The sequence below is a fragment of the Equus przewalskii genome, chromosome 6, assembly GCF_037783145.1.
Source record: "Equus przewalskii isolate Varuska chromosome 6, EquPr2, whole genome shotgun sequence".
Classification (NCBI taxonomy): Eukaryota; Metazoa; Chordata; class Mammalia; order Perissodactyla; family Equidae; genus Equus; species Equus przewalskii.
Genome location: NC_091836.1, coordinates 46,251,825 through 46,279,348, shown reverse-complemented (window position 1 = coordinate 46,279,348; position 27,524 = coordinate 46,251,825). Strand labels below are relative to the sequence as shown.

The 27,524-nt window shown below is 58.5% G+C and overlaps 2 protein-coding genes across 5 annotated transcripts in view; one reads left to right on the top strand and one right to left on the bottom strand.

The window, feature by feature from the left end:
* The window catches only part of RTBDN (retbindin), a 10,833-nt gene extending 5,673 nt beyond the window's left edge, over positions 1 to 5,160 (bottom strand). The window contains exons 1-3 of the mRNA XM_070623584.1: positions 5,039 to 5,160; positions 3,319 to 3,455; positions 2,735 to 2,857 (exon numbers count right to left, since the gene is read on the bottom strand). The gene's annotated coding sequence lies outside the window, so the exon portion shown is untranslated. The remainder of the gene's footprint in view (positions 1 to 2,734; positions 2,858 to 3,318; positions 3,456 to 5,038) is intronic.
* On the top strand, positions 492 to 27,524 carry MAST1 (microtubule associated serine/threonine kinase 1). Of its 4 annotated transcripts, none has more exons than XM_070623573.1 (27): positions 492 to 676; positions 4,781 to 4,812; positions 6,762 to 6,850; positions 7,345 to 7,420; positions 9,315 to 9,393; positions 11,396 to 11,556; positions 11,663 to 11,738; positions 11,860 to 12,069; positions 14,133 to 14,234; positions 14,315 to 14,447; positions 14,525 to 14,592; positions 17,200 to 17,285; positions 17,375 to 17,583; positions 20,448 to 20,586; positions 20,693 to 20,825; positions 20,960 to 21,125; positions 21,228 to 21,329; positions 21,492 to 21,614; positions 22,085 to 22,194; positions 22,826 to 23,004; positions 23,082 to 23,329; positions 23,665 to 23,871; positions 24,086 to 24,315; positions 24,621 to 24,743; positions 24,851 to 24,987; positions 25,843 to 26,030; positions 26,183 to 27,524. In XM_070623573.1, exons 1-27 carry the CDS (start codon positions 638 to 640, stop codon positions 27,439 to 27,441), a joined length of 4,704 nt encoding a protein of 1,567 aa, XP_070479674.1. In that variant the 5' UTR covers positions 492 to 637; the 3' UTR covers positions 27,442 to 27,524. The 4 variants fall into 4 exon arrangements, with proteins under 4 accessions (XP_070479674.1, XP_070479672.1, XP_070479673.1 ...); XM_070623571.1 differs by having other exon boundaries at positions 521 to 676; positions 20,930 to 21,125; XM_070623572.1 differs by lacking the exons at positions 492 to 676; positions 4,781 to 4,812 and adding an exon at positions 5,014 to 5,148.

Here is a 27,524-nt window from a genome sequence, read left to right as displayed (position 1 = left end):
AGGCTCCCCACGTAACATGTCACCCTTGGGCATCTTTCTCTGCAGAAATGTCTCTTCTTTTGGAGGAGGGGGCTTTTGAGAGGAATTATCACCTCCCAGAGGCCATCAGTCTTAGGAATGATTTTCAGGGTGAGGGGAGAGTTCCCGACTGGAGAAGGCCTCCCCGTGGAGACTATCGCCCCGCGGGAATGTGTCTCACTAAAGGGGTAGCTGGGGTGGGGGTGGGGTCCGCAGAGGGAATATATCTCAGTGAGGATGTCTCCCTTGGGGTGTTTCTTGGGTGTGGGGGGGGTCTACCCATGAGCATGTCGCTCCCCTAGGTTCTCTCTCCCGACAGGGGTCTCTTGGTAGCTTGACTCCATCGGGGGCATCTGGAGGCTCCTCCCCGCACCTGCCCCCTCCCCCCCAGCGCGGGCAGTCTTGGCCGAGGCCGGGCTTGGGCGCCCAGACGCAGTGACGGCGCCGGGCCCGCCCAACTTCGCTCCGCCCCCTCCAGCGCCCCCCCTGCCGCCGCCGCCGCCGCCGCCGTGGTCCCCGCGGCTTCTCCCTCCCTCCCTCCTCCCTCCTCCCGCCGCCGCTGCCGCCGCCGCCGCCGCCTCCCTCCTCCCTCCCCGGGGCCGAAGCCGCCGCCGCCGCCATGGACGATTCGGGCCTGATCCGCCGCCGGAGGCTGCAGGTACACGGCGGCCCCGGCCCCGGGTGGAGAAGAGGGGTCGGCGCCCTGGGGCGGAGCCCGGCAGGGGGCGGGAGAACTTGCGCCAGGGTCGGTCCAGCTCCCCCTCCCTCGGCCTCGGGACACTCCCCGCGGGGAACGCGGTGGCCGCGCGTCCCGCCGCGCTGGGGACCCCGCCCCTCAGGCGCTGCCTGGGGATCCAGGGAGCTGGCGGAGGGGGTGCAGCCCAGCCTAGCCCTCCCCCTCGAGGATAGCCTGAGGGGCGCCTGGACCACTGGAAGGGGAGGGTGCTGGGGCCGAAGCCATCGCCCTGGCGCCCCGCCAGGCTGAGGGTGAGGGGACGCAGAGCAAAGTTATTGCCCCAGGGCTCGCGCCCCTCGGGGCTGCCGGCCCCGGAGCAGCTGTAAACATGTTTGTGCTGCAGCCTCGCCCCTCACCACCCCAGGAGCCCCTTTTTGAGGCATAGGGACTCCCTGCAACCTCCATGCACCTGCCTGGCCACCAGGATTCTTCCTACTGCTCTAATTGGACCGGCGCCTAGGCGGCCTCCTTCCTCACTCTGCATTCCGCCCCCCTCCACTACAACCCCCCCTCCCCGCAAGCCCGCGCGCGATCCTCAAGTCCAGCCCAGCTTGTGGGTGGGCGGGAGCGATTTTTAGCTCCTTGCAGCCTTAGAAGATGCTGGTTTCCAGGCTGCGCAGGCGCGGGAGGCGTGGGTCCACTGCATGGAGCGGGATACTGAGGACTCTTGTGAAGTGTGGGGAAGGAGGGACAAATCCGGGCGTCGGGAACTCCCACCTGCGAGATGGGTGGGGATTCTGAAGCTGAGAAGGGCCCTCTTCTGTCCTCGGCGTGTGCTTCTAAGGGTTAATACCGGGGTTCAGTGTTGCCCCCAAACTGACCCCAGAGGGGAAACCGATCAAAACTCCACCCCAAGACCTGCCTGGGGTCTCCTCCTTCTGAGCCTCCTTGGAGCCCAGCCCCGAGCTAGGGAATCTGAAGGAGTTTAGATAAAGCCTAACGTGGCCCAGACTCAGGCTACATTCCTAGCCTGAAGCTTGGGAAAAGAAGGGTAGGATTGAAACCCTCACCCAGGACCCCGTCCAATTCTGGACTCTAATTCACCGTCTTTGAAGATGGAGACTAAGGGGCTGATCTGACCGTGCAGCAGGAAAAATCAGTGTCAGACGGCAGGAAGGACTTCCAGGCGTCTGGATGATGCTAGAACGAGACCTGAGTTGGAAAGCTCATTTGCCTTCAAACACAGCCCATATGGCCCCATCTAGGAGCCTTGGGCTCTTCAAGTCTTCCTTGGCTTCCCTCTCTATCCCAGGGCTGGGTTAGGAGAAGGGTTTCTGAGAAAACGGAAGGCGCTGCGGCAAAGCCAGAGCAAGAGGCCAAGCTGCCAGACTGGGTCCGCGCCGTCGGGTCCCCTGGAAGAGGGCGGGGAGGGGCGTGGCCTGCATGGGGTGTGTCCCCGCCCTCCGGGCCAGCGCCGACTCCCATTGGCTCAGCGCCACGCGGGACTTCTGTCTCCTGCGCAAGACCCCGCCCCTAGCCCAGGATCCTCCCACTCATCCCCCCGCCCCCCATCCTTCCTTCCCCAGGCGTCCTGCTGGCCGGGCTACCCCCGCCTGAGTCCTGCCTCTACCTTCGTCCCTTCTGGCAGGGTTAACCACTTCGCTGCCTGGATACACCCTTACACACAGGTGCAACCCCTTAGAAACTGTCCCACAGCCGCGGAGCGCCCGAGGGTTCCCCGTGTGCAGCTGAGATCGTATATATGGGACAGCATCCTGAGTTCGAGTGTCCTGTCCGCAGCGCCGTCCGTTAATCCCCGGGACAAGCAGAATTCCCCGGGCAGAGCGGCTCTGCAGCTGGGGATGGAGGTGGCGTCTGTCTACACTGACGCCAAGGATCCAAATCCTCCACCGCTCCAATATTGCCCCTTTTTTCGCTCCTAGAATGTTTAGGGGCTCTAGCAGATGGGACTAGGTTCGAGGCCTTCTTCCGGTGGCGCTTAAAGGTCCCCCAGGGGCTCACCCTCGAGGCCGAGCGTACCTGGGTCTGGAGTCCCTGGCTCCGTGGCCGCAAACTCCAGGTTCCGATTTCCATTTCGTTTGGGCCAGTGCGGGTCGCGCAGCCCCGCCGGCTGGTCCAAGCTGTGGCTCATTCAAGCAGCTCCTGCAAAGACAGGGGGAAAACCTGGTATGGATTTCCGGTCACCGTTGACTCGGGAGGGCAGGGCTGCCTATCTGGACAGTGTGCCCTTTGATCCCGACCATACGTCTAAGCTCTGGACATGGGAGTAAGAGGTCCCTCTGGCCCATCCTCTGTCATGCAGCATGTCCATCCATAATCATAATAACTCTTGTTCCTATGACTTAGTATTTACTGAGCGCTCACTATGTACTAGGCACATGCTAGCTTACTAGGCATCTGCATCATCTCTCAGAATCCTCTAGGAGGCTGCACGATGGGAAGGTTATTTACCAAAAGGGAAAGCTGGGATTTGAACCCAGGGCTTTCTGCTTTCAGCGATCATAGAACGGATCTAGAACATTCCTCATTTTCCCGTGGCTGGACTCCCCACAAAAGGGCTTTTAAAACCCTCACTTGAATCTTTCCCCTGCAGCCCTACTCACCTCAGCCTGTGGACACACAACCGGCTGGAAGGTGGCGTCCCTTGCCCTGTTGCCATTGGAAAACGGCTCAGACCTCCGTAATTTCTGGTCCCTGTAGTGACTTCCTGTGTGCTTGACAAATAGAACACCACCTTGTTCTGATGTGGACACAAAGTTAATACCTATCAATTATCATCATTGACATTATTGGAAAAGACCACCCAGCCGCCGCCTGATTCCCGTTTCAAATCTCAGTCTTGAGCCACCCTCAGTACCCCGCCCCCCCAACTCTGTGACCCTGGCTGGGAGTGAGGTAGAGCTGTCGGGGTGTGGAGGAGTCATTCATTCATTCATTCAACCTTTCATGCCTGAGCATGCCAAGTTCACTCCTGCCTCCAGCCCTTTGCAGTTCTCTACCTGAAATGCTCTCCCCGCAGATCCTCCCATGGCTGGCTCTTATTTTTCAGCAATCATCTTAAAAGTCACCTCCCCAAGGGCTGGCCTGGCGGCATACTGGTTAAGTTCACGCATTCCACTTTGGAGGCCCAGGGTTCGCGGGCATGGACCTAGCACTGCTTGTCACTGTGGTGGCATCCCACTTAAACTAGAGGAAGATTGGCACAAGCTGTTAGCTTAGCAACAATCTTCCTCACACACACAGACATGAAAGTCACCTTCTCAGAGCAGTCCTTTCTGACCGTTGTGTCCCCCTATTAGCCACCTTCCATCACATCACCTTGTTTAATTTTATTCATGATGTTTATTGTGGTCTAAAATTATCTCATTCACTTCTACATTCATCTTGTTTATTATCTGCTTCCCTCTTCTTCTTCTTTTTCTTTTTGAGGAAGATTAGCCCTGAGCCAACATCCGCCACCAATCCTCCTCTTCTTGCTGAGGAAGACTGGCCCTGAGCTAGCATCCGTGCCCATCTTCCTCTACTTTATATGTGGGATGCCTACCACAGCATGGCTTGCCAAGTGGTGCCGTGTCCGCACCCGGGATCCGAACCCATGAACCCCGGGCCGCCAAAGCGGAACGTGTGCATTTAACCGCTGAGCCGCCAGGCGGGCCCCTGCTTCCCTCTTCTAAATGCTAGTCCACCAAAGGCAGGAGTTTTTATTTGTCTCATTCACTGCTGTGCCCCTAGTGCCTAGCACAGGGCCTGGCATACAGTAGGCGCTCAAGAAATATCTTTGAAATAAAGAGTCCTGTTTCTTTTGCACAGACACACACTGAGATGCCAGCTCAGGAGTCCAATAGGGGGCTTTGTGCTGATCTCTGGGGGTCGGGAGAGGAATCACCCTGGTACCCCCTCCCCCAAGGAGCCTGGTCCTCAGCGCCTGGCCAAGGGTGCAGGTGGCCATGGTGAAGAGGAACTGGTCCCACTCCACTTCCGCTCCTCCAGGGGGCTGACAGGGGCTCGCGGGTGGCGGCTGATGGTCCACGCTGACCTCCATCCTTTTGCCCTTTTGCCTTCCAGAAGGATCTGCCCTTGCCCCGGAAAAGCAGCAGGTGAGCCCTGGGGAGAGCCGCGGGGCTGGCAGCCGCTTCCCGGCCGGCCGGGGCGGGGGCGCAGGGCGCGCGGGGGCGGGGCCAGGCGCGCGGTGTCCAGCAGCGCCCCCTCCCGGCGGGCGGCGGCCGCCCGGCCCCCCGCTCCCCCGCCCTCCCTGCCCGCTGCGGCTGCAGCCTCCGCCCCGCGCGCTCGCTCCCCGCGCCGCCGCCGCCGCCGCTGCCGCACCTGCCACCATGTCGCCGCCGCCGGGTCATGTCTGACTCTCTCTGGACCGCGCTTTCCAATTTCTCGATGCCCTCCTTCCCTGGCGGCAGTATGTTCCGCCGCACCAAGAGGTAGACCCCCGATCCTCAGACCCTGACCCGGCCCTCCCCCCAAAAAAGCGACCCCCCTGGCCGCTGCGGCAGGGCGGGGCCCGGGATGCTGCACCCGGTCCAGATGCGCCAGAGGTGCCCGCGCTGCGCCTTCCTGCCAGGGGTGGGGCTGAACTGGGGGCAGCGCAGGCCGGGGCTGGGAGACTGCACGCTGGAGAGGACCGCCGCGGGGGGAGGGGGCTGCGCCGGGTGGGGGGTTGCGGCGCCTTTGTCTGCTGGTGCAGCGGGCTCGGCAGCCCGGTGGGGGTAGGGGAAGAAGGGGAGGGTGGGGGGCTTGGCACCCTCAGAACAATAGCCGCAGCCTGGCCTCCCCCCACCCCCACGCCGCGTGCTCCGGCCGCGCCGATGTGCTCAGTCACTGCGGCGGGGGGTGAGGGCAATGGAGGGGCTGGGGGCTCCCTCTTCGGAAGCTGGGATGCTGAAGGGGAGAAAGGGGGGGCTTTATTATAGCACAAACTCCTCCCCCCCCAGGAACACAGCCTCATACGGAAAATAGTGACACACAGCGTCACACAGGACATGATGTCACACACACATACACACACGACAGCCCTAGTGGCCCAGATACACCGGAGGCGCCACGCACACCCAGACATACAGCAGCCATAGGTGAGAGACATACACAGACACAGGGGCACCCCAGCGTCGCACACAGACAAGCAAACCCACAGCTACAGTGTTGTGTACACCCAGTGAAATGTCATACCCATGGTGATCCACACACACGATTATGCCATCGAGATGCACACAGACACATGTGTGGCAGTGACATCCATGTACGCAACGTCACAACACATCATATCATCTAAACATGTCACATGCTTTGTCACACAGATGCCAGAATAAACGGACACAGGGAATCTTGCAGAGACGGAGAAACACACAATGTCACACGTTATCACACACAAGACTCATCCAGGAAATGTCACACGTGGTGGCATGCTCAGACATGCCTGGTGTCACCAGCTGTTAAAGTCCCATACAGTAGATGCCACTCATGGACACACATGGTGTGTCACATATAGACACAGGACAGCATCTCGCACAGATTCAGAACGCCACACTAAGATACCGACACGGGTAGCAGAAATCATGCATCGTGCCCATGTTACAGCACACAGGGGCACATCTAGTCATGGGCAAGGGGCGCCACACACTGTGTCACATAGACACACAAAGGCACAGGTTGTATCACACAAGACAAACCCAGGGACTGTCACACATGATGTCACACTAGGATATGCTCAGTGTTGAACTCACTGCGTATCACACTCAGTTACCCCCAATGGTGTCACACAGACAACATGTCTATCACTTCATGACTGACACTGTGCCCTACGAGGTCACATGCTCCACAGCGGTAGTCTCGCACACACATGTCATACGCGCATCCACTCCCATACACAGTTCTAGGAGGTCTCCACCGTCTCCTCCTCTGGGCAGTCCTCTGGGGGCACGTCCAGGCACACACGGATTGGGGATAGGCGGGGATCTGAGATGGGAGGGAGGCTGGTTGGGCCACAAACTCACTGGGCCGCGGCCCAGCTCGGCCCCCTGCCTCACCTTCCCCGCAGCTGCCGTACCAGTAACCGGAAAAGCCTCATCCTGACCAGCACTTCGCCCACGCTGCCGCGACCCCACTCCCCACTGCCGGGACACCTGGGTGAGACAGGGGTGGGTGTGGACCAGACTAGAGGGGCGTGGCCACAGGCGAGGGGTGTGGCCACAGGCGAGGGATGTGCCCATGCCGCAGGAGGGGGGCCGAGTCTGGACAGAGGAGGGCCCAGATTGGACAAGGGGCGGGACCATCCTTGTGAGGGCGTGGTCAACCCTTAGCCTGCTGGGCATTGGTGGGAGGAGGCCCACGGGGAGCAAGATTGGAAAGGGGATGGGGCAAAAAGGAGGAGCCATACCTGGGGGCGGGGCCACCGCAGATGAAGGCCCGGAGTGGGTGTGGGCTGGCTCGATAACCCAAACACCTTAGGGAGGCGGGGTGGGGGGGCTGCGGAGCACAGTTAAGGAGCTTGGCCAACTAATTTGGGTGGGCCTAGACTAAAGAGGAGTGGGATTGCTGTTTGCAACCTGCTTTGGGGATCAGGAGGCCTGATGGGTTTGCCTCCCACCCCAGGCCTAAAGATCTCCCTCTTTCTGCCACAGGTAGCAGTCCCCTGGACAGCCCCCGCAACTTTTCCCCCAACACCCCCGCCCACTTCTCGTTTGCCTCCTCCCGAAGGTGAGACCCTCTCCCCTGGGCCCCAGAACCCTGGCCGGACCCTCCCCACCCATCGTCTGGGACGCCATCTGTTCCTCTCCTAATTGCACCCGCGCCAGGGCCTGAGGGACCCGCCGAGTGCCCCAACATTCCGGCGGGCACAAGCCCCCAGCCTTAGGGGCGGGGCCTATAAGAAGGCGGGGCCAACCACCTATCCGGAATCAGGGAAGGGGCGGGGCTTCCTTTGCCGCGGTGCGGAAAGCGCGTGCGCGCTGGGCCCAGGGTCTCAGTCTCCCCAGCCCGGCTCTCCCGGCCAGGCGTTTCCATAGCAACAGGACAGGGGAGCGGAGATGAGGTGCGCAAGCGCAGACTGCACAGTGCCCATGGAGGGACTTTTGGTCCCCGACGTGGGGGAGGGCGCCTAAGGCTATCTCTCGAGGGCCAAGAGGGAGGAATCTCGGGTTTCCCTCCGGGGAACCCTGCGGGTTTCTGGAGTGTCCCTAAACGAATTTTCTGGGGCCCTTGGCGGAATTGGAGGAGGCACAGAGATTCCTCGAAGGTTTTTTGGAGAAACTTCTGGGAGTCACCAGCGGCTCGGGGCGGACCTCTTTTTCTTTGAACTTTATTCATCCTGAAAACGTCTGAATACCTACTGTGTGCTGGGAGCTGAGCACACAGGGCGAATGACCCTCCGTGTCCAACCTTGGAGTTGAGCTGGGGCGGGAGGCCAGAGAGCCGAATCACTCCCCAGGGTGGTGCAGACTGTGATGTGGGTGTCAAGGGGACAGTGGGGACAGAGGACTGCTCCCTAGGGAGAGTGGGGGAAGGCCTCCTTGTCCGTGGAATTCAGCTGAGGGCAGTGGGGAGCCAGAAGAGGGCTCCAAGATCGCGCCTGCTGGAGTGGCAGGCATGGCGACTGGGCTGAGGAGGGCCGGCCCGAGGAGAGGGACGAGGGAGGAGTCCCGTGCAGGGGAGCGTGTGTCCACGCAAGTGTGCACTCTGTGCGCTGGTGTGGATGCGTGTGCGTCTGAGTTGGTGAGATTGTGAATACATGAGCAGCCCGAGCCTACACAGGTGCCCGTGGGGGTGTGCATCAGCATTGGGGTGCGAACATGTGTGAGTGTGTGCCTGTAGGGTTGTCAGTGTGTGTGAATATGTGAGGGAGCATGCAGCTCCATGTGTGTCTCCACGTGAGTGTGTCGTCTGCGTGGGAGTGTGAAGGAGTGTGAATGAGCGTGTGGCTGTGTGAGAGTTTCAATGGGTGACTGAGGGCATGAGGGCGCCTTCAATGTGTGTCTGTGGGAATGTGAAAGTGTAGAGTGTGTGTGAGGGAGTGTGTGTGTGTCAGAGGGTGAGTCCTGGCTGTCTGGATTGTCAGGTGTGATTGTGTTAGGCAGGAAAGCATGATATTTGGGTTCATGAATGGGACAGTGAATGTGTGTGACTGGCAGTGTGTGAACCCCACCACACTGCTCACACTAGCGTGAGTGGGTATGGCCATGAGAGTGGCTGTGTCTGTGTGAACGTGAGTGTACTGGCGTGGAGCGTGTGTCAGTGTGTCTGTGTGTTTGAGAAGACCCAAGGGGTCTCGACCTCTGAGAGCTTTCTTGGGGCATCCTCTGGGGGTAGGCTTTTAGGGTCCCCTGGGGTGACCTCCTTGAGTGGGTTTTTCTGGTCCTCCTCGGGGTCCACCCTGGGGGCTCGTTTGGCATGAGGCTGACAGGAGAGGAGGATCCTGGGGGGGGTGGGGAAGACTGAAGCCCTCCTCACCTCCATGACCCTGAGGGCCTCCAGGAGTCTCAGAGCACAGACATTGCTCAGCCGTGTCCCGGCCGTGGGCAGTGGCTTCCCCACACCACGAGGAGTGGGGGGCGGGGGGGCCTGGCGGCCTCTGAGCACCTCGGCTGGGTTCCAGGGCGGACGGACGCCGCTGGTCTCTGGCCTCGCTCCCTTCGTCTGGCTATGGCACCAACACACCCAGCTCCACCGTCTCGGTGAGTGGGGCAGGTGGGCGGCTGGGCGGGCAGGAGTGGCAGGGGGCCCTCCAACCCAAAGGCCCACACCCAGGCCCGCAGCTCAGCTCTGGGCTCCTCCTGTCTTCCGAGAGTGTCACCTGTCCATCTATTAGTGATCACAGGTCCCTCCAAAGCCCGTTCTCCACCCTCCACGTGTCTTCTTGGGGGTCCCACTCATCGCCAACTTGTTTTACAGATAATGACGTTCAGGCTCGTGTGTTAAGCTACTTTCCCAAGTGTTGCATCTGGCCAGTGCCAGGCCACCCCTTTCACCCGGAGCCCGGTCCCCTGACCCGTGATACCAAAAGTCCCCCACCAGCTGCCCCTTTGCTCCCTGCGCCTCTGGTTCCCTCACCCGTCCATTGGGGTGATGTTCAGCAGGCATTTATTGGGGGACAGTCATGCTGTGGGTGGGCTCCACAAGCTGGGCCAGGCCCAGGCATTCACAGAGTCCTCCTGAGGGGAGACGGACCAGAAAGAAGGCATTTACAACCCAGGGCGGTCGGCTGTGATAAGGCGAGGTGAGCGCAGAGGGAAGGCATCCGAATAAGCAGGGGGTAGGGTCAAAGAAGGCTTCCCACAAGAGGTCCTTGAAGCCAAGAGAAAAGACCAGCAGGAGTTTGGCAGGTGGTAGAAGAAGGGAGGGAAGAGTGTTCTAGGAAGGGGGAACAGCATGTGCAAACTCCCAGAGGCAACAGAGAACTTGTTGCATTTGGAAAGTTGAAAATAGCCATGTGTGGCTGGAGCTTGTTGGCCAGATGGGAGGTGGACTTGATTCTAAATACAGTGGGAGGCCATAGAAAGATTTTTTTGCTCTATATTAAATTGTATTAAAATTTCAGTCAGAACTGTTTGAAACTGTGATTCTGTAGGTCATCAATTCTGTGCCTTGAAAAAAAATTATTGTAATAGATACTGATGGGATGGGGGTTTTAAACAGGGAATGTGTGATGTGCTGTTTAAAGAGATCATTCTGGCGCCGGTCCCGTGGCGCAGCGGTGAAGTGCGCACGTTCCGCTTGGGCGGCCGGGGGTTCGCTGGTTCGGATCCTGGGTGCGGACATGGCACCGCTTGGCAGGCCATGCTGTGGTAGGCGTCCCACATATAAAGTAGAAGAAGATGGGCATGGATGTTAGATCAGGGCCAGTCTTCCTCAGCAAAAAGAGGAGGATTGGCAGCAGATGTTAGCTCAGGGCTAATCTTCCTCAAAAAAAAAAAAAAGAAAGAAAGATCATTCTGCCTGCAGAATCAAGTGGACATCCTTGTGTTTCTCCACTGACATCTGTGGGCCTGTGTTTGTTCCGACTGTGTGCCAGGCCCCGGGCAGGCACCAAGCAGAGCCACATCCCTCAAAGAACGGATAGAAAGAACAAATAAGGGATAAAGATGCAGTAATTCGGGAAAGAAATACAGCCAGAATGAGACGGGGCAGGGATGGCAAGTGATGGCTCTGTGTTCAGAGGAGACCTCCCTGATGGGTGATATTTAAGCAGAGATGTGAAGGAGGAGTGATCCATAGTAGATGGGCTCCAGGCAGAGGGAACAGTCAGTGCAAAGACCCTGAGGCAGGAGCGTGCCTGGCTTGTTCAAGGACCATCAAGGAGGCCTGTGCAGCTGGAGCAGAGCAAGTGGGGGGTGGGGTGGTAAGTGGGAGGAGGTGCTGGCGGGGAGACAGGACCAGATCATGCCGGACTTCGCCGGTCACCCTGAGCGCGGGAGCCAAGGGGGCTTCTGAACAGAGGAGGGTTTTAGCAGGCTCCCTCTGGCCACCTCCGTGTCTGTGTCATTGTCATCTGTGTCCCTGTCCCCCTGTCTGTCGCCAGGAGTCCCCAACCCGAGTCCAGGGATCCAAGGAACCTAAGTCCAGACCCGCTCCCGGCCCTGCCCAGTGGCCCGCCCGCCCCGGGAGTCCCAGCCCGGGGTCCCGCCCGAGCCGTGGGGGGCCGCGGCGGTCTGACCCCGGCCCCGCCCCTCCCCGCAGTCTTCCTGCTCCTCCCAGGAGCGCCTGCACCAGCTGCCCTACCAGCCCACCGTGGACGAGCTGCACTTCCTCTCCAAGCACTTTGGCAGCACCGAGAGCATCACCGACGAGGATGGCGGCCGCCGCTCCCCGGCCGTGCGCCCGCGCTCGCGGAGCCTCAGGTGGGCGGCGCGGACTCTCCCCGCCGGCGGCCCCGCGGGTCCCCCGGTCCCGGCCCAAGCCGTGTCGCAGGCGGCGCGCTGGACCGGTGGGCTCCTCTCCCCGCAGCCCCGGGCGCTCCCCCTCCTCCTACGACAACGAGATCGTGATGATGAACCACGTCTACAAGGAGCGCTTCCCCAAGGTGAGCGCCGGGTGGGGGGGCTCGCGGGGGGCGCGCCCGCTAGCCTCCGCCCCGCGCGCCCCCTGGTGGCCGGCGAGCCGCCCCGCGCCCGCACCGCCGCCCTGTCCGGTCGCCCACGCAGGCCACTGCGCAAATGGAGGAGAAGCTGCGCGACTTCGCCCGCGCCTACGAGCCCGACAGCGTGCTGCCGCTGGCCGACGGCGTGCTCAGCTTCATCCACCACCAGATCATCGAGCTGGCGCGCGACTGCCTCGCCAAGTCCCGCGACGGCCTCATCACCACCGTCTACTTCTACGAGCTGCAGGAGAACCTGGAGAAGCTGCTGCAGGACGTGAGTGCGCCCGGATCTTGGCGGGCGGCCTCCGAGTTAGTTCACACCTCAGACCCGGGCCCAGCTCGCCTCCCACCCTCTCCTTAGCTTTCTCCTTGGCACTTGGCACCCAGCCGTCATAAGGCGTAGTTTTGCTGATCTTATTTCTTGTCCCGCCTACTCAAGTGTCAGCCCCGCAGGTGGGGAGTGAAGTTGGCCGTTTCTTCGGTGTCCAGTACACAGTAGGTGCTCAGTAAATGCTGGCTCAATGGATGGATAACTAAATTAATAAATGAAAGTAAACAGGATAATGCCCTCCCCCCCTCATTCAAGTCGATGATCATGGAGAGCATTTATTGAACACCAACTGTGTGCTGGGGCGCTGGGAACACAGCAGTGAAGAAACCAGAGCAATATTCCTGCCCCCCCTGGGGTTGAGAGTCTAGTGTGGGAGATGGAAGGGCAACGTGGAAACCAACAAATCAAGGAATTTGATGATTTCAGCTGATGTTCAGGGCTATGAAGCAAAAGAACAGGACAACTGGATGGAGTGTCAGGGCCTCCCTTGCAAGGTCCAGGAGGCCTCCCTGGAGGAGGTGACGTTGAAATGGGACAAGAATAATGAGGAGGCGACAGCTATGAGAAAAGCCAGGGGGAATGTGTCCTGAGCAGGGTTAACAGCACATGCAAAGGCCCTGAGGTGACAAGGCAGCCTGGGAAATTCCAGGAGCACAGAGGCCAAGTAATTGTACTGTCTTGAGGAGATGAGATTGGAAAAGCACACAAGGACCAGAATATGGGGTTCTGGGCTCCAGGCCCTCTGTCCAGACCCAGAGGGTAGTACTTTGGGGTCAGTATGGGCTTTGGCATCAGATCTGGTTTGAGTCTGGACCCTGCCACTAGGTGTGTAGGAGTTAAGAGCACAGATTCCAGATGGCCTGGATTCACATCCAGCTCATCACTTACTTGCTGTGCAGCCTTTGCCAAGTCACTTAACCTCTCTGTGCCTCAGTCCTTTTGCTATAAAAATGGGATTCACTCATTCATTAATTCCACAAATATTTATTAAGCACCTACTATGGGCCCAGCACTGGGCTAGAAGCTGGAGAGTCAGCTGGAAATCAAATGAACAAATAAAATTCCAAAATTTTTACCTGGAAATAAAATAAAACACAGCCGGGACTAGGATAAGGCAAGTGATTCATTTTTTCCCCTCAGAACATTAAAGTACTTATTGAGAAAATTGAAAAGCAGATGTATTAAAACAACATTATTTTAACTTTAAAATTTTGTTTATAATTAAACCAGAATTTGTTATACTTATGCTTTCCTGGTTTTAATGGAAACAAACTCATCAATAATAATATTTTCATTAAAGCCACTAGGCATTTGAAAAACACAGATAGGTTACTGTTCACTTTTCCTTTTGCTTCAAGCTCCAGTCTGACATGGCACAGCCGGCTGGGATCCTGGTTCTATTTAAAGTTTACTATTTTGTTTATCATGGAGTTTTTGCATGAATTCTGATTTTTTTCAAATATTGCATTAAAATATTAGTTGTCTTGAGGCCTGAGGGTTTTGATGCCCAAGGCGAGCACCTCGTCGCCTCTTCTTCCTCTTGGCCTGAGAGATGTGATGGAGAAATTAATACACGGCGTGTTCCGAGGGGACTCATGTGATAGAAGAAAGGGGCCGTGGAGGGCTGGCATTTGAGGGGGCTGCCAGGAGGCGGGCTGCAGTTTTAGATTGAGGTGGGGGGTCAGAGCAGGCCTCCGTGAGGAAGTGACAACCGAGCTGAGCTCTGAAGGAGGGGAAGTAGGGAACCACTCAGGGATGGGAGGGGAGAGCATGCCAGGCAGAGGGATTCTGCGTCGGCCTGTTTTGAAGAGAAATTGAGTGAGGGTTTTAGGACGGTGTTTGCTAGGATCATATCGTCATCATTGTTTTTCCTGGGTTGCCCGGGCCTCAGTTTCCTCTCCTACAAAATGGGACAGCAGCAGCAGTGTGTGCCCAGAGGGGTTGGGAGAGGGGCCTGGTGGAGGGGCGGCACTGGTGAGCCCCCCCCGCCGCCGCTGTGCCCCCAGGCCTATGAACGCTCCGAGAGCCTGGAGGTGGCCTTCGTCACTCAGCTGGTGAAGAAGCTGCTCATCATCATCTCGCGCCCCGCGAGGCTGCTCGAGTGCCTGGTGAGGGGCCTGGGCGCGGGCGGGGCTGGGCGGGTGGGCGCCCCCCGAACGTCCGTGAGCCCCTCTCTGACCTGCCTCAGGAGTTCAACCCCGAGGAATTCTACCACCTGCTGGAGGCAGCCGAGGGCCACGCCAAGGAGGGCCACCTGGTCAAGACCGACATCCCCCGATACATCATCCGCCAGCTGGGTCTCGCCCGTGACCCCTTTCCAGGTGCCAGCCGGGGGACACGGGGGGGCTGTGGGCGAACCCCAGACCTCAGGCCCCGCTCACCCTTGGTCCCTCCCTAGACGTGGTGCACCGGGAGGAGCAGGACAGCGGGGGCTCCAACACGCCGGAGCAGGACGACCTCTCCGAGGTAAGGCCAGGTGGCCCAGCGGTCGGCACTCTGTTTGGCCCGACAGGCTGGGCTCGCCTCCTGGCTCTGTGGAGGCTGGGTGGATCTCTCGGTCACCCCGAGCCTCAGTTTCCCCATCTGTAAAATGGGTTTCTAATGGCTTTTCCTCCGTGACCTTTTTTCTCTTCCTAGTAAACTACACATAACATAAGATATGTCATTTTGACCGTTTTAAAATGAACGATTCAGTGGTATTCAGTCCACTTACGATGTACGGCTGTCACCTCCATCTGGTTCCAGAATGTCGCATCACCCCGACAGGAATCCCTGTACCCATTTAAGCAGCTATTCCCCATCCCCCCTCCTGTCAGCCCCTGGCGACCGCAGATCTGCTTTCTGTCTGTGCATTTGCCTATTCTGGATATTTCATATACATTTCACATGAATTTGTATTTCATATAAGTTTCTAGATATTTTGTATAAATTCACATTCACCCTGTGGCCTCTCGTGTCTGGCGTGATGTTCTCAGAGCTCATTAGTGTGTGGCCTGAATTACAGCTTCCTTCCTCCTTCTGGCTGGACACCATTCCGCCGGCGGGGTGGGCCGGGTTCATCTGTCCACCGTCCACTGGCGGGCACTGGGGTCGTGTCCATCTTCTGGCGACTGTGTGAATAGTGCTGCTGTGAACGTTTGTGTACGAGTATTGGTTGGAACAACTGTTTTAGTTCTTTGGGGTATAGACCCAGGAGCAGAACTGCTGGGTCGTGTGGTAGTTCTGTCTAATTGATCGAGGAGCCCTGTGTGGGGTTTCGAGTGGGTTGAGTGTCTCTGCGTTGACAGCTCAGCATAGTGAATATTGCCACAATCCTGCCCCAGGCCGACCACACTTTGGCAGGTGTTCTGCTTGTCCAGTGGAGGCCACTTGCCATGACAGCCACACACATGTTTGCTCTGAACTGCCTGGTGTTTCAAAAATTTGAAGCAAAATATAGAAATCAGAATATTTTCCCTCAAAATCTAGGTTTGAGCCTTCTTTTGAAAAATCAGAAATTCTGACACCACTGTAGTGGAACCAGCTGGCATTGAGTGGGGGTTTCCCTAAGATATGGGGCACCTGCCCCCTAGTCACCCGGGGCCTCCACCTGGCCTGCCTGGCCCCTGAAGGCGCTTGAGCTTGTGACCTTTGTTTCAGATTGTGTCTGTGAGTTCACACACACACACACACACATCTTTCCTTTATATATGCTGTATATATTGAAAAGAATCTCACTACACATGCCGTTTGTTTAATTTCTTGAATAGGTAATGGAATGACATCACTCAAAAGTCTAAAACACTAAAAAGGTATTTATCTTTAATTGTCATTTGTAGGATTCTACATAATTCCATTCAAGCAAACTTGTTAATTGAGTGATTCAAATCTTCCATCTCCCTATTCATTTTTGGGGGGAGGGGCCTGATCGAGCTAATAGCTTCTGAGAGAGATGTGTTAAATCTTTGTTTTGAGCAATTTCTCCCAGTAATTCTGTCAATTTTTGCATCAGGCTACGTTCTTAGGAGCATACAAGTTCAATATTTTTATATCTCATAGGTCTTTTTGTATAGAATTTATGAAATAAATCTCTTTGTCCCTGAGAAAAAGAAAAATACTTTTCAAAAAAGGTATACAGCAAAAAACTTATGCCCACTCTTGGCCCCCATCTCCCTACATCCCCCAGATATTATTAGTGTATGTGCTGCTGAGCACCCCCCAAATATGATCAGATAGCTCTGTTTTGCCACTTTTTTTTACACAAAAGCGTGCAGTACATATTGTTCCTTGCTTTTTTCCTGCTTAATATAATCCTTTTCAGAACTGTCTGAATCACTGTACTGAGAGAGTCCTCATTCCTTTTTGACAGTGGCACAATATTCCTCATTACAGATACCCCTCATGTTTATTTAACCAATTTCCTATAGATTAACATATGGATTGTTTCCAATGTTGCAATGAGCAAGATACTACATATGTCATTTTTCACCTGTGCAAGCATATCTGTAGCATCAATGCAGAGGTGAAATTGCTGCGTCAAAGGGAACATGCATTTGTAGTTATGATACACAGCAAAGTACCTTCCATGGGGGTTGAACCAATTTACACTCCCAACAGCAAGGCATGAAAGTACCTGTTTCCCCACAGCTTTGCCCACAGAGTGTGCCAGCCTTTTGGATTTCTTTTTACCAATCTGCTAGGTAAAAAGTGGTATCTTGAGAATAGTTTCAATTTGTCCTTCTGTCATTATATGTGAAGTTCATCTTTTCAATGGTGAAGAGCTCTAATTCTAGTTCACATAGCTTGCCTATTTTTTCTCTTCAATTGCTAGGGTTGTTGTTATTTATTTCTGGGAACTCTTTATATATTAGAGAGATTCTCCATTTTGTGGGCTTCTTTCGTAATGGAAAGAAGTTAGGAATACAGCTTCAGAGTCAGACGGTTTTGGGTTCAAGTCCCGACTTTGTTACTCCCTCACTGTGGCACTTGGATGAAGGACCTCCCCGTGCCTCAGTTTTCCCATGTGTAAAATGGAGTAGCAAGACTCTCAATCTTATGATGATGATGGTGGTGGTCTCCATCTTTCTCCTGCAGGGCCGCAGCACCACCACGAAGGCTAAGAAACCACCTGGAGAGAATGACTTTGAGACCATCAAGCTCATAAGCAATGGTGCCTACGGGTGAGCCACCCGGGGCTCTGGCGGGGGGAGGGTGGCGGAGGCCGGGTGTCTCGGAGGTGACGGCCGGTCCTCGCTCTCTCCCCCTGCAGGGCCGTCTACCTGGTGCGGCACCGGGACACACGGCAGCGCTTCGCCATGAAGAAGATCAACAAGCAGAACCTGATCCTCCGCAACCAGATCCAGCAGGCCTTCGTGGAGCGCGACATCCTCACCTTCGCGGAGAACCCCTTCGTGGTCGGCATGTTCTGCTCCTTCGAGACCCGGCGCCACCTCTGCATGGTCATGGAGTATGTGGAAGGTGTGGCTGCCTGCGGGGCTGCGGGGAAGAGGGGCGGATGCACGCTGGTCTGGGGTGCTGAGTGGCCTGCCTGAGGCCCAGTCACCATACTGACTGCCCACCTGTGTGTGTATCCACCTGTTTATCTATCCAGTCAGTGATCATCCATTGCATCTGTTTATCTATATCCAGCCACCGATTGGCTTCTCTATCTGTCTTCCTTTCATTCCATATAGATATAGCTGTCCAATTATCCATCCATTCATCCCTCCTTCCATCTATTCATTTGCTGATCCATCTGTCTTTGCATCTTTCCATGTACGTCCACGCGCCATCTCTCCACCCAGTCATCCATCCAGTTGATTTTCCATCTGTTTGTCTATCCATGTATCTGTTTATCCATTTTACATCTATTTTTTATTATTATTTTTTTTTGAAGAAGATTAGCCCTGAGCTAACTGCTGTCAATCCTCCTCTTTTTGCTGAGGAAGACGCCCTGAGCTCACATCCGTGCCCATCTTCCTCTAGTTTATATGTGGGACGCCTGCCACAGCATGGTTTGCCAAGCGGTGTCATGTCTGCACCCGGGATCCGAACCGGCGAACCCCGGGCCGCCGAAGTGGAACGTGCGCATTTAACCGCTACGCCACCGGGCCGGCCCCACATCTATTTTTTTTAATTAATAGACTTCATTTTTTAGAGCAGTTTTAGGTTTATAGAAAAATTGACTGGAAATTACATTGAGTCCCCCCACACACTTTCCCCTGTTACTTACATCTTGTGTTAGTTGGTCCATTTGTTATGACTGATAAACCAATATTGGCTGATGAACCATTGTTATTAACTAAAGACCATAGTTTACACTGGGGTTCATTCCTTGTGTTGTACATCTATTGTTCACCAACCGTCTTTTCTTATATCTAGTCATTCATTCATCCATTTATTTATTCAACCACCTACTAGCCATCCACCAACCCATCAATGTCTACTTATCTATTTACTAATCCATCATCCATCCGTCCACTATCCATATTTTTATTCATTCATCCAAACCTCCATTCCAGCATCCATCCATCTTCTCTTGCCAGCTGGCTATCTCCATCCATTCATCCACAATTCATCCGTCAGTTTATCAGTTTATTATCCATCCATCCAATCACTGATGTATATCTTTTTCATTTGTTTCTCCATCCCTTCATGCTTACGTTCACCCAAATATGAATCCATCCATTGCCCCTCCCCCATGTCCTGTGGTTTTTAGGACACACACGGTCTCATGGCTACAGCTATGCTGCCCCCAAGCCTTAGGCAACCATCCAGTCACCCAACAGATGTCCCCTCATCATCTCCCTCATGCCTCATGCAGTGCCAGGCACCAGTGGCACAATGGGGTCCCAGATGGACACACCTCTCCCTCGTGAAGGTTATATTCTGGTCTGTGTGGACAGTCAGTAAACAAGAAACACAAGCCAAAGGAGACAAGGTCATTTCCTACAGTAAGGGTAGCCACAGGACCATTAGGCTCCAGGAGGCCCTGGGGACATGGGTGGGCAGGGGCCGCTCTGAGGCCTGCACTATACCGGGAAGAGGGAGCCCCAAGCACAAAGTTTCTTAGACAAGAAGGTGTCTGGATTTGGAGGAGCAGCGAGGAAACCACTGGAGCTGGAGCGAGTGAAGGAGCAAGAGGGAGGGCGGGGGAGATGAGGGCAGAGAGTGCTGGGGGAGCACGCAGGGCCTCGCAGAGCCTGGGGCCCCGGATCTCATTCTGTGTGCAACAGGAAGCTGCCGGCGGGCTTTAAGCAGGGTTGACATGGTCTGCCTCATGTGGTAAGAATGTCTATTTAGCTGCTATGCAGAGCACAGAAGCAGGAAGGCCAAGATGGAGGGACTGCACAAGTCCAAGGTCATGTGGAGGAGGAGAGAAGTGGGCAGAATTGAGATCTCTTTCGTGGATCTCAGTAGATGTGTATGCTCAGGACCTCCTGAGTATGGCCAAGCCCCCAAGTCTTATTTGAAAGTCAGTTCAGCTTGGTTCTTACCATAAGTGTGTGTCAGGATTACCTGGGGTTGTAGCCAAATGCAGAGTCCTGGGCCCCACCCTCAGAGAGTCTGATTTGTCAGTTTCTGACACCCACCTAAATCTGGCTCAAGGAAAACAAAAAAGGAAAGAAGAAACTTATTGACGTGATCAAAAAATCAATGTCACCTTCAGGAATGGCTGTATCTAGGTGCTCAAACTATGTCATCATGAATCTCTCCAACTCTTGGCTCTGCTCTCCCACGTGTGGAATTCCCTCTAGACAGGCAAGGTTGCCATTCAGCAGATCCCAGTTCACATCCTACGAGTTTAGCAATTTTTGTGAAAATAGAGGGAAATGTCTGAGGGCTGACTCACTGGAGCAATTTGAGTTACAAGCTGACCCAGCTGCTGCACCAGGAAGGAAATCTGGGCCTTGGGAGAAAAAGGAGGAATGGATATTGAGGGAGATGCTGCTTGCAGTAAACCTGGTGGGGGCCAGGAATCTACATTTCAAGGCCCCCCAAACCCTCACAACTTAACCCCAGGAGATCGAGGGCCGTGCTCCCAGACTCAGTCGATAAGCAGGCAGGCTGGGTCCTGACCGAATCTCACCTCCACCCTCATCTCCCTGCCTGACCCAGCCTCTCTCTGAGTGTCAGCTCATACCAGCCCTGGAGGATGGCTAAGAGGCAGAGAGGAGCCTGGTAGAGGGCACTCCCCGTGTGACCCGCGGAGACGGAGGCCCCTCTCTGAGCTTCACTTGTCCTTCCCTGTAAAATGGGGGCAGCGTGAGGCGAGGACCTGGTGCCACGGCGCACCTAGCCAGGTGCCTCCCTCTTCAACGGGCCTGCTCCTTCGCCGGCAGGGGGCGACTGCGCCACCTTGCTGAAGAACATCGGGGCGCTGCCGGTGGAGATGGCCCGCATGTACTTCGCAGAGACGGTGCTGGCGCTCGAGTACCTGCACAACTACGGCATCGTGCACCGCGACCTCAAGCCCGACAAGTGAGCTTCCCCGTCCCTCCGCCCTGCCCCGCGGGAGGCCCCAGCAGGGAAGGGCCGGGAGTGTCCCGGATGGGCCTCGCTTCTGAGCCCCCGGCCTTGTCTGCAGCCTCCTCATCACCTCCATGGGGCATATCAAGCTCACGGATTTCGGCCTCTCCAAGATGGGGCTCATGAGCCTCACCACCAACCTGTACGAAGGCCACATCGAGAAGGACGCCCGGGAGTTCCTGGACAAACAGGTGTGTGTGCGGGCGCGGGGGTCACCGCGGGTGGAGTGACCCGGCCGGACCGCGGGCCCAGGGCCTGATGGGGGGCGCGGCTCCCCCTCGAGGCCCTCCTGCAGCCAGGGCGCGGGCTGACGGCCTGCCCCCAGGTGTGTGGGACCCCAGAGTACATCGCACCCGAGGTCATCCTGCGCCAGGGCTACGGCAAGCCGGTGGACTGGTGGGCCATGGGCATCATTCTCTATGAGTTCCTGGTGGGCTGCGTGCCCTTCTTCGGAGACACGCCCGAAGAGCTGTTTGGACAGGTCATCAGTGGTGCGTGCCTCCGCAGTGGGCAGGCTGGGGGCCTGGGGACACGGGCAGGCCCAGGGCCCCGTGGACTCCAAAAGCGACCCCCAGCCCCCCCTCTCTCTGCAGACGACATCCTGTGGCCCGAGGGGGAGGAGGCCCTGCCCACGGACGCGCAGCTCCTGATATCCAGCCTCCTGCAGACCAACCCCCTAGTCCGGCTCGGGGCAGGTAAGGGGGCTGCTGCGCAGAGAAGCTGAGGGCTGGCGACCCGTCGTCAGGGAGCGGGGGGTGGCCCTGGGGTGGAAGACAGGGGTGGGGCTCTGGGCTGCGGGGCTGGCCATCAGCTGTGGCTGCAATTCCCTGCCCGCGCCCCGGTCCCTTCCTCCCCAGGCGGTGCCTTTGAGGTGAAGCAGCACAGTTTCTTTCGAGATCTGGACTGGACGGGGCTGCTGAGGCAGAAGGCCGAGTTCATCCCCCACCTGGAGTCCGAGGACGACACCAGCTACTTCGACAGTGAGCGAGGCAGGGGGCGGGATCCGGGGAGAAGGGACTCAGCTGCAGAGGAGACCAGCGTCCCAGACTTCGGGGTTGGGGGGCGGCGGGGCAGGGGTGCTGAGAGTGGGGGGCGTGGCCTGTGTAGGGGCGGGGCTCGGTCCGAGAACGCTGTAAGAAGCGAGGCGGGGTAGGGGCGGGGCCTGGACAGGGCTGACTCCTAAAGCTGGGCGGGGCCTGGGCTAGGGGCCAGTGCTGGGACCTGGAGCGAGGTGAGGGGGCGGGCTGGCTGAGACGAGCCAGGTGGAGGGCGGCCCGGGCGGGGTTGGGGGTGAGGCCTCCTTGGAGGCGTGGGGGGGGGCGGGGGGGATTGGTCCCAGCCAGGGGGCGGGGCCTGAATCAGATCCCACACAGGGGCTGGGGCGTGGCTCCCGCAGGGCGTGATCCGAGGTGCGGACCCTGCTCGCGGTCACGGCCCCCGCCCTCCGCAGCCCGTTCAGACAGGTATCACCACGTGAACTCCTACGATGAAGATGACACGACGGAGGAGGAGCCTGTGGAGATCCGCCAGTTCTCCTCCTGCTCCCCGCGCTTCAGCAAGGTGGGCCGAGGCCGGGCCAGGGGCGAGGCGAGGCCGGGGGCGGGACCTGGGCGGGGCCGGGCTGAGGAGGCTGCGGGAGCAGGGTACCCCTCCCAAGGTCTCAGTCTGAGGGATCGGGGATCTGGGAGTGATGGGGCCTGGGGGCAGGCAGCATGGGGGTCTTGGGACAGGCCTTTGGCATTATGTGGAATCTAACCAGAACCTGGTCAGTTGTGGAAACGAGGGGCCACAGTGGGGCGGGGCTAGGTCAGACGGGGCGGGGTCAGGACCTGGGGATGGAGAGGATGACCGGCTGGGGCGGGACAAGGTCTTGCTTTGAGGAGCAGCATTTAGGGGTGCAGGGCCCAGCCTGGGCGAGGGTGCGCATAACTAGGTGAGGCCTGGGAAGATGGGGCGGAAGGAGAGCAGATTCTTCAGGGCATGGGCGGGGCAGGGCCTAACTGTGGGGTAGGGCCTGAGCTGAAGAATTGTAGTTGGTGGGGGGACAGTCCCGAATTGGGCGGGGTCAGGCCTTGGGAGGGCGGAGCGTGGCTTGGGCTAGTCCAGTAGCGGGAAGCTGATTGGCGCGGGAGCGAAGGCGGGACCTGGGGGCCTGACTTGTCTCCCACCATCCCCCGACCCGCGCTTGCAGGTGTATAGCAGTATGGAGCAGCTGTCGCAGCACGAGCCCAAGACCCCCGTGGCGGCAGCGGGGGCCAGCAAGCGGGAGCCGAGTGCCAAGGGCCCAGAGGAGAAGGTGGCCGGCAAGCGGGAGGGCCTGGGTGGCCTGACCCTCCGCGAGAAGACCTGGAGAGGGGGTTCCCCCGAGATGTGAGCAGGGGCAGGTCTGGGTTCGGGGGCGGGGCCCAAAGGGGCGTGTCTCCTATGACCACGGCCCCTTCGCTCAGTAAGCGCTTCTCGGCGTCGGAGGCCACCTTCCTGGAGGGGGAGGCCAGTCCACCATTGGGCGCGCGCCGCCGATTCTCTGCGCTGCTGGAGCCCAGCCGGTTCAGCGCCCCCCAAGAGGACGAGGATGAGGCCCGGCTGCGCAGGCCTCCCCGGCCCACCTCTGACCCCCCAGGCTCGCTGGATGCACGGGCCCCCAAAGAGACAGCTCAAGAGGATGGCACCCCCAGCGCCGGGGACCCTGAGGCCAGTGAGTGCCCCCTGCTGCCGCCTTCCCCAATTCCCTTGCGGCCATATATTAAGCATTCAATGACCCTGGTACTGTTTATGCAAGATCTCATGTACACACCCCAACCTGGGATTCTCATCAACATGAGGAACACCCCGTATTCCACGCTCAGTCAGTCAAATATATTTGAACACTTATCTGTATCAGGAGCTGTGGTGGATGCATATGTCACCTGCTGTCATGAAATTCACGTTCCAGGAAGGGAGAGAAGTGGGAAAAGCATTCCAGGCAAAGGGAACAGCATGCAGGAAGTCCGTGGCCTTGGACTGACCCCTAACTCCTCTGCTCTGTTGCAGCTAATCGCTCACGCCCAGGCGACATCTGCCCACCGTCGAAGGATGGAGACACCTCAGGCCCTCGGGCCACCAATGACCTGGTTCTGCGCCGAGCACGGCATCAACAGCTGTCAGGGGAGCCTGCGGTAGAGAAGAGACCTTCTCGAACCGGGGGCAAAGTCATCAAGTCAGCCTCTGCCACTGCCTTGTCTGTCATGATTCCTGCAGGTGATCAGGGCCCCACCTGGCGGGGGGAAGAGCTGCCCTCATTTGTGCCAGAATTTGGCCAATGAAAACACTGTATTTTGGCCATGGGCTGTGATTGGCTCTGGGACGAACCAATGAGAGCCCTGGGACTTTGTTTGACTTGAGAGGAGGGAGGAACAGAGGCTGGAGAGCTGTCCCGCGGGCCCTGACTCTGACCGTGGTTCTGTGTCTGCAGTGGAGCCCCATGGAAGCTCACCCCTGGCTAGCCCCATGTCCCCACGATCTCTCTCCTCCAACCCGTCCTCACGGGACTCCTCACCCAGCCGAGACTACTCGCCGGCTGTCAGTGGGCTCCGCTCCCCCATTACCATCCAACGCTCTGGCAAGAAGTATGGCTTCACACTGCGTGCCATCCGCGTCTACATGGGTGACTCAGACGTCTACAGTGTCCAACACATTGTCTGGGTGAGCACTCACGGGTGGGGTCTGGGTCCCAGGGTGGGGTAGGAGGGAGAGAAGTCCCCCCCAGGGATGAGGGACAGCTCAACCTCTGGAGCCAGGAAGCCTGGAGGAATCTCCTCTGTGACCCGCGCTGTCACTGCCCTCTCTGAGCCTGTTTCTTCATTTGTAAAATGGGGAGAATAATTGCTGTTTCATAAGGTGTTAGGATTACCGTGCGTGCAGACCTAGGTGTCTGGCACATAAGCGTAGGGAGCTTTCCTTGTCACCAATCCTGTTAACCGTACCCCGGTGGTGTGCCTTGTACCCAGCACGTGGAGGAGGGGGGCCCAGCCCAGGAGGCGGGGCTCTGTGCCGGGGACCTCATCACCCACGTGAACGGGGAGCCCGTGCATGGCATGGTGCATCCTGAGGTGGTTGAACTGATCCTTAAGGTGAGTGCAGAGGAGGGAGCATACTGGAGGGTTGGTAGGGAGATCCTGGGGAGCTGGGCCTGCCTGAGCAGCCTCCAGCAGAGTGTTTCCCCTCCTTCTTCCCCCAGAGTGGCAACAAGGTAGCAGTGACCACAACTCCCTTCGAAAATACCTCCATCCGCATCGGCCCCGCAAGGCGCAGCAGCTATAAGGGCAAAATGGCTCGGAGGAACAAGCGGCCCTCTGCCAAGGAGGGCCAGGAGAGGTGGGTGGGGCCAAATGCGGCGGGCGGGGCTATAAACAGCAGGCCCTGGGAACACGCGTGGTTTTTCTGAAAAGTGGGCGGGGCTACGGTGGGAGGGTCACAGGTGAGGACAGGAGAAGGGAAGTGCTCCGAATGAAGAGCAAACTCAAGAGGACAGAAGGAGAAGCGGGAGCTGGGAAAGGAAGCTGCGCCAGGCTCCCAGGTCGGGAGAAAAGCATTGTGGGAGTGTCCTGGGCAGGTGGTCAGGGCCAGCAGATGTGGACTGGAGAGGGCGCCGTCCAGAGATGGACCTACCTTGGGATGCCCGTATGTAGAAGACTGAGAGGGGCAAGGAGAAGGGATTTCTATGTGGAATGAGCTTTCCAGGCGAGACTGGGCTGCCTGAAATAATTTCTTCGCGCATAGGTAGGAGGAGCTAGGAGAGGTGGGTGGGGCCAAGAGAGTGTTCTGTTTTGATCACTGATTTTGTCGTGGACAAGGAAGGGGGATTTGAGTGAGAGGACCCAAAGAGCTGAGTTAAGTGAATTTCTTCCCGCCCTGAGAGGTGGGTTTAGCTGGAGGGGGTGGGGCTATGCAGGTGGGCGGGGCCAGAAAAGGTCGGTTCTGTTTTGCAGGGTGTTTCTAGCTTGGACGGGGAGTGGCCAGAAAGGAATGGGTGGGGCCTGAGGTGGGAGGAGCCAAGCGGACGGAGCTAAGGGAAGTTCTTTCCGCTTTGATAGGTGGGTTGGCGCTGCAGAGGGAGGGGCCAGGCGGGGTGGGCGGTCCCAGGGGCTGGGGTGCGGCCGTGATTTGGGACGACCCGGGAGTTCTGGAGTCGGTCGGGTCAACGGTAGGGGGCCCCTCCTTGTTCCCTAGCAAGAAGCGCAGCTCCCTCTTCCGCAAGATCACGAAGCAGTCGAACCTGCTGCACACTAGCCGCTCGCTGTCGTCGCTCAACCGCTCGCTGTCGTCCAGCGACAGCCTCCCGGGCTCGCCCACGCACGGGCTGCCCGCACGCTCGCCCACCCACAGCTACCGCTCCACGCCTGACTCCGCCTACCTAGGTAGGCTCAGCGCCTGCGCGGGGCTAGGCGGGGCTTGGCCTGGGCGGGGGCGTGGCCCTGGTGGGGTGTGGGCGGGGCCTGGGCTGGGGGCGGGGCCTGGACCGGGGCTGTGCCTGCCACGCGCTACAGCCTCCCTCGCCCACTTCTGGCAGGCGCCTCGTCCCAGAGCAGCTCGCCGGCCTCGAGTACGCCCAACTCGCCGGCGTCGTCGGCGTCGCACCACATCCGGCCCAGCACGCTGCACGGCCTGTCTCCCAAGCTGCACCGCCAGTACCGCTCTGCGCGCTGCAAGTCGGCGGGAAACATCCCGCTGTCGCCGTTGGCTCACACGCCGTCCCCGACGCAGGCCTCGCCGCCGCCGCTGCCGGGCCACACGGTGGGCAGCTCGCACACCACGCAGAGCTTCCCGGCCAAGCTGCACTCGTCGCCGCCGGTGGTGCGCCCGCGCCCCAAGAGCGCTGAGCCCCCGCGCTCGCCGCTCCTCAAACGCGTGCAGTCGGCCGAGAAGCTGGGGGCCTCTCTGGGCGCTGACAAGAAGGGCGCGCTGCGCAAACACAGCCTCGAGGTGGGCCACCCGGATTTCCGCAAGGACTTCCACGGCGAGCTGGCGCTGCACAGCCTCGCCGAGTCGGACGGCGAGACCCCCGCCGTTGAGGCTCCTGGCGTGCCCCGGCAGGTCGCGGTCCGCCGCCTGGGCCGCCAGGAGTCGCCCCTGAGCCTGGGCGCGGACCCGCTGCTGCCCGAGGGCGCCCCCAGGCCGCCGGCGTCGAGTAAAGAGAAGGAGTCCCCCGGCGGCGCCGAAGCCTGCACCCTGCCCCGCGCCACGACCCCCGGAGGCCGGACCCTGGAGAGGGACGCCAGCGGCACCCGACACCAGAGCGTGCAGACGGAGGACGGCGTGAGCGGGGCGGCCAGGGCCGTGGCCAAGGCGGCGCTGAGCCCGGTGCAGGAACACGAGACGGGCCGGCGCAGCAGCTCGGGCGAGGCAGGCACACCCCCGGTGCCTATTGTCGTAGAGCCCGTGCGGCCCGGGGCCAAGGCCCAGGCCCCCCAGCCTCCAGGTTCGGACTCCAAGGGGCTGCAGGAATCCATGCCCTCGGTGCCTCTGGCGCCTGAAGCCCCCCGGGGCCGGGAGCGCTGGGTGCTGGAGGTGGTGGAGGAGCGGACCACGCTGAGCGGACCTCGCTCCAAGCCAGCCTCCCCCAAGCTCTCCCCGGACCCCCAGCCCCCCTCCCCAGCCCCGACGAAGGGTGCACCCAGCAGCGCAGCGCCCCCAGCGCCACCTGCTTCCCTCCTGGTCCCGGCCACCAAGCCTGAGGCGGGGCTCACCTCCCGGTGCCCTGCTGAAGCTGTGCCCCCAGCAGGCCTGACCAAAAAAGGGGCGCCCTGCTCCACATCCCCGGGCCCATAGCCTAGGGGGCCACGGGCCCTGCGCTGTACAGCCGCCTGTATACATATGTACACATATAAATAAAGTGCGTCCGTGCTGCGTGA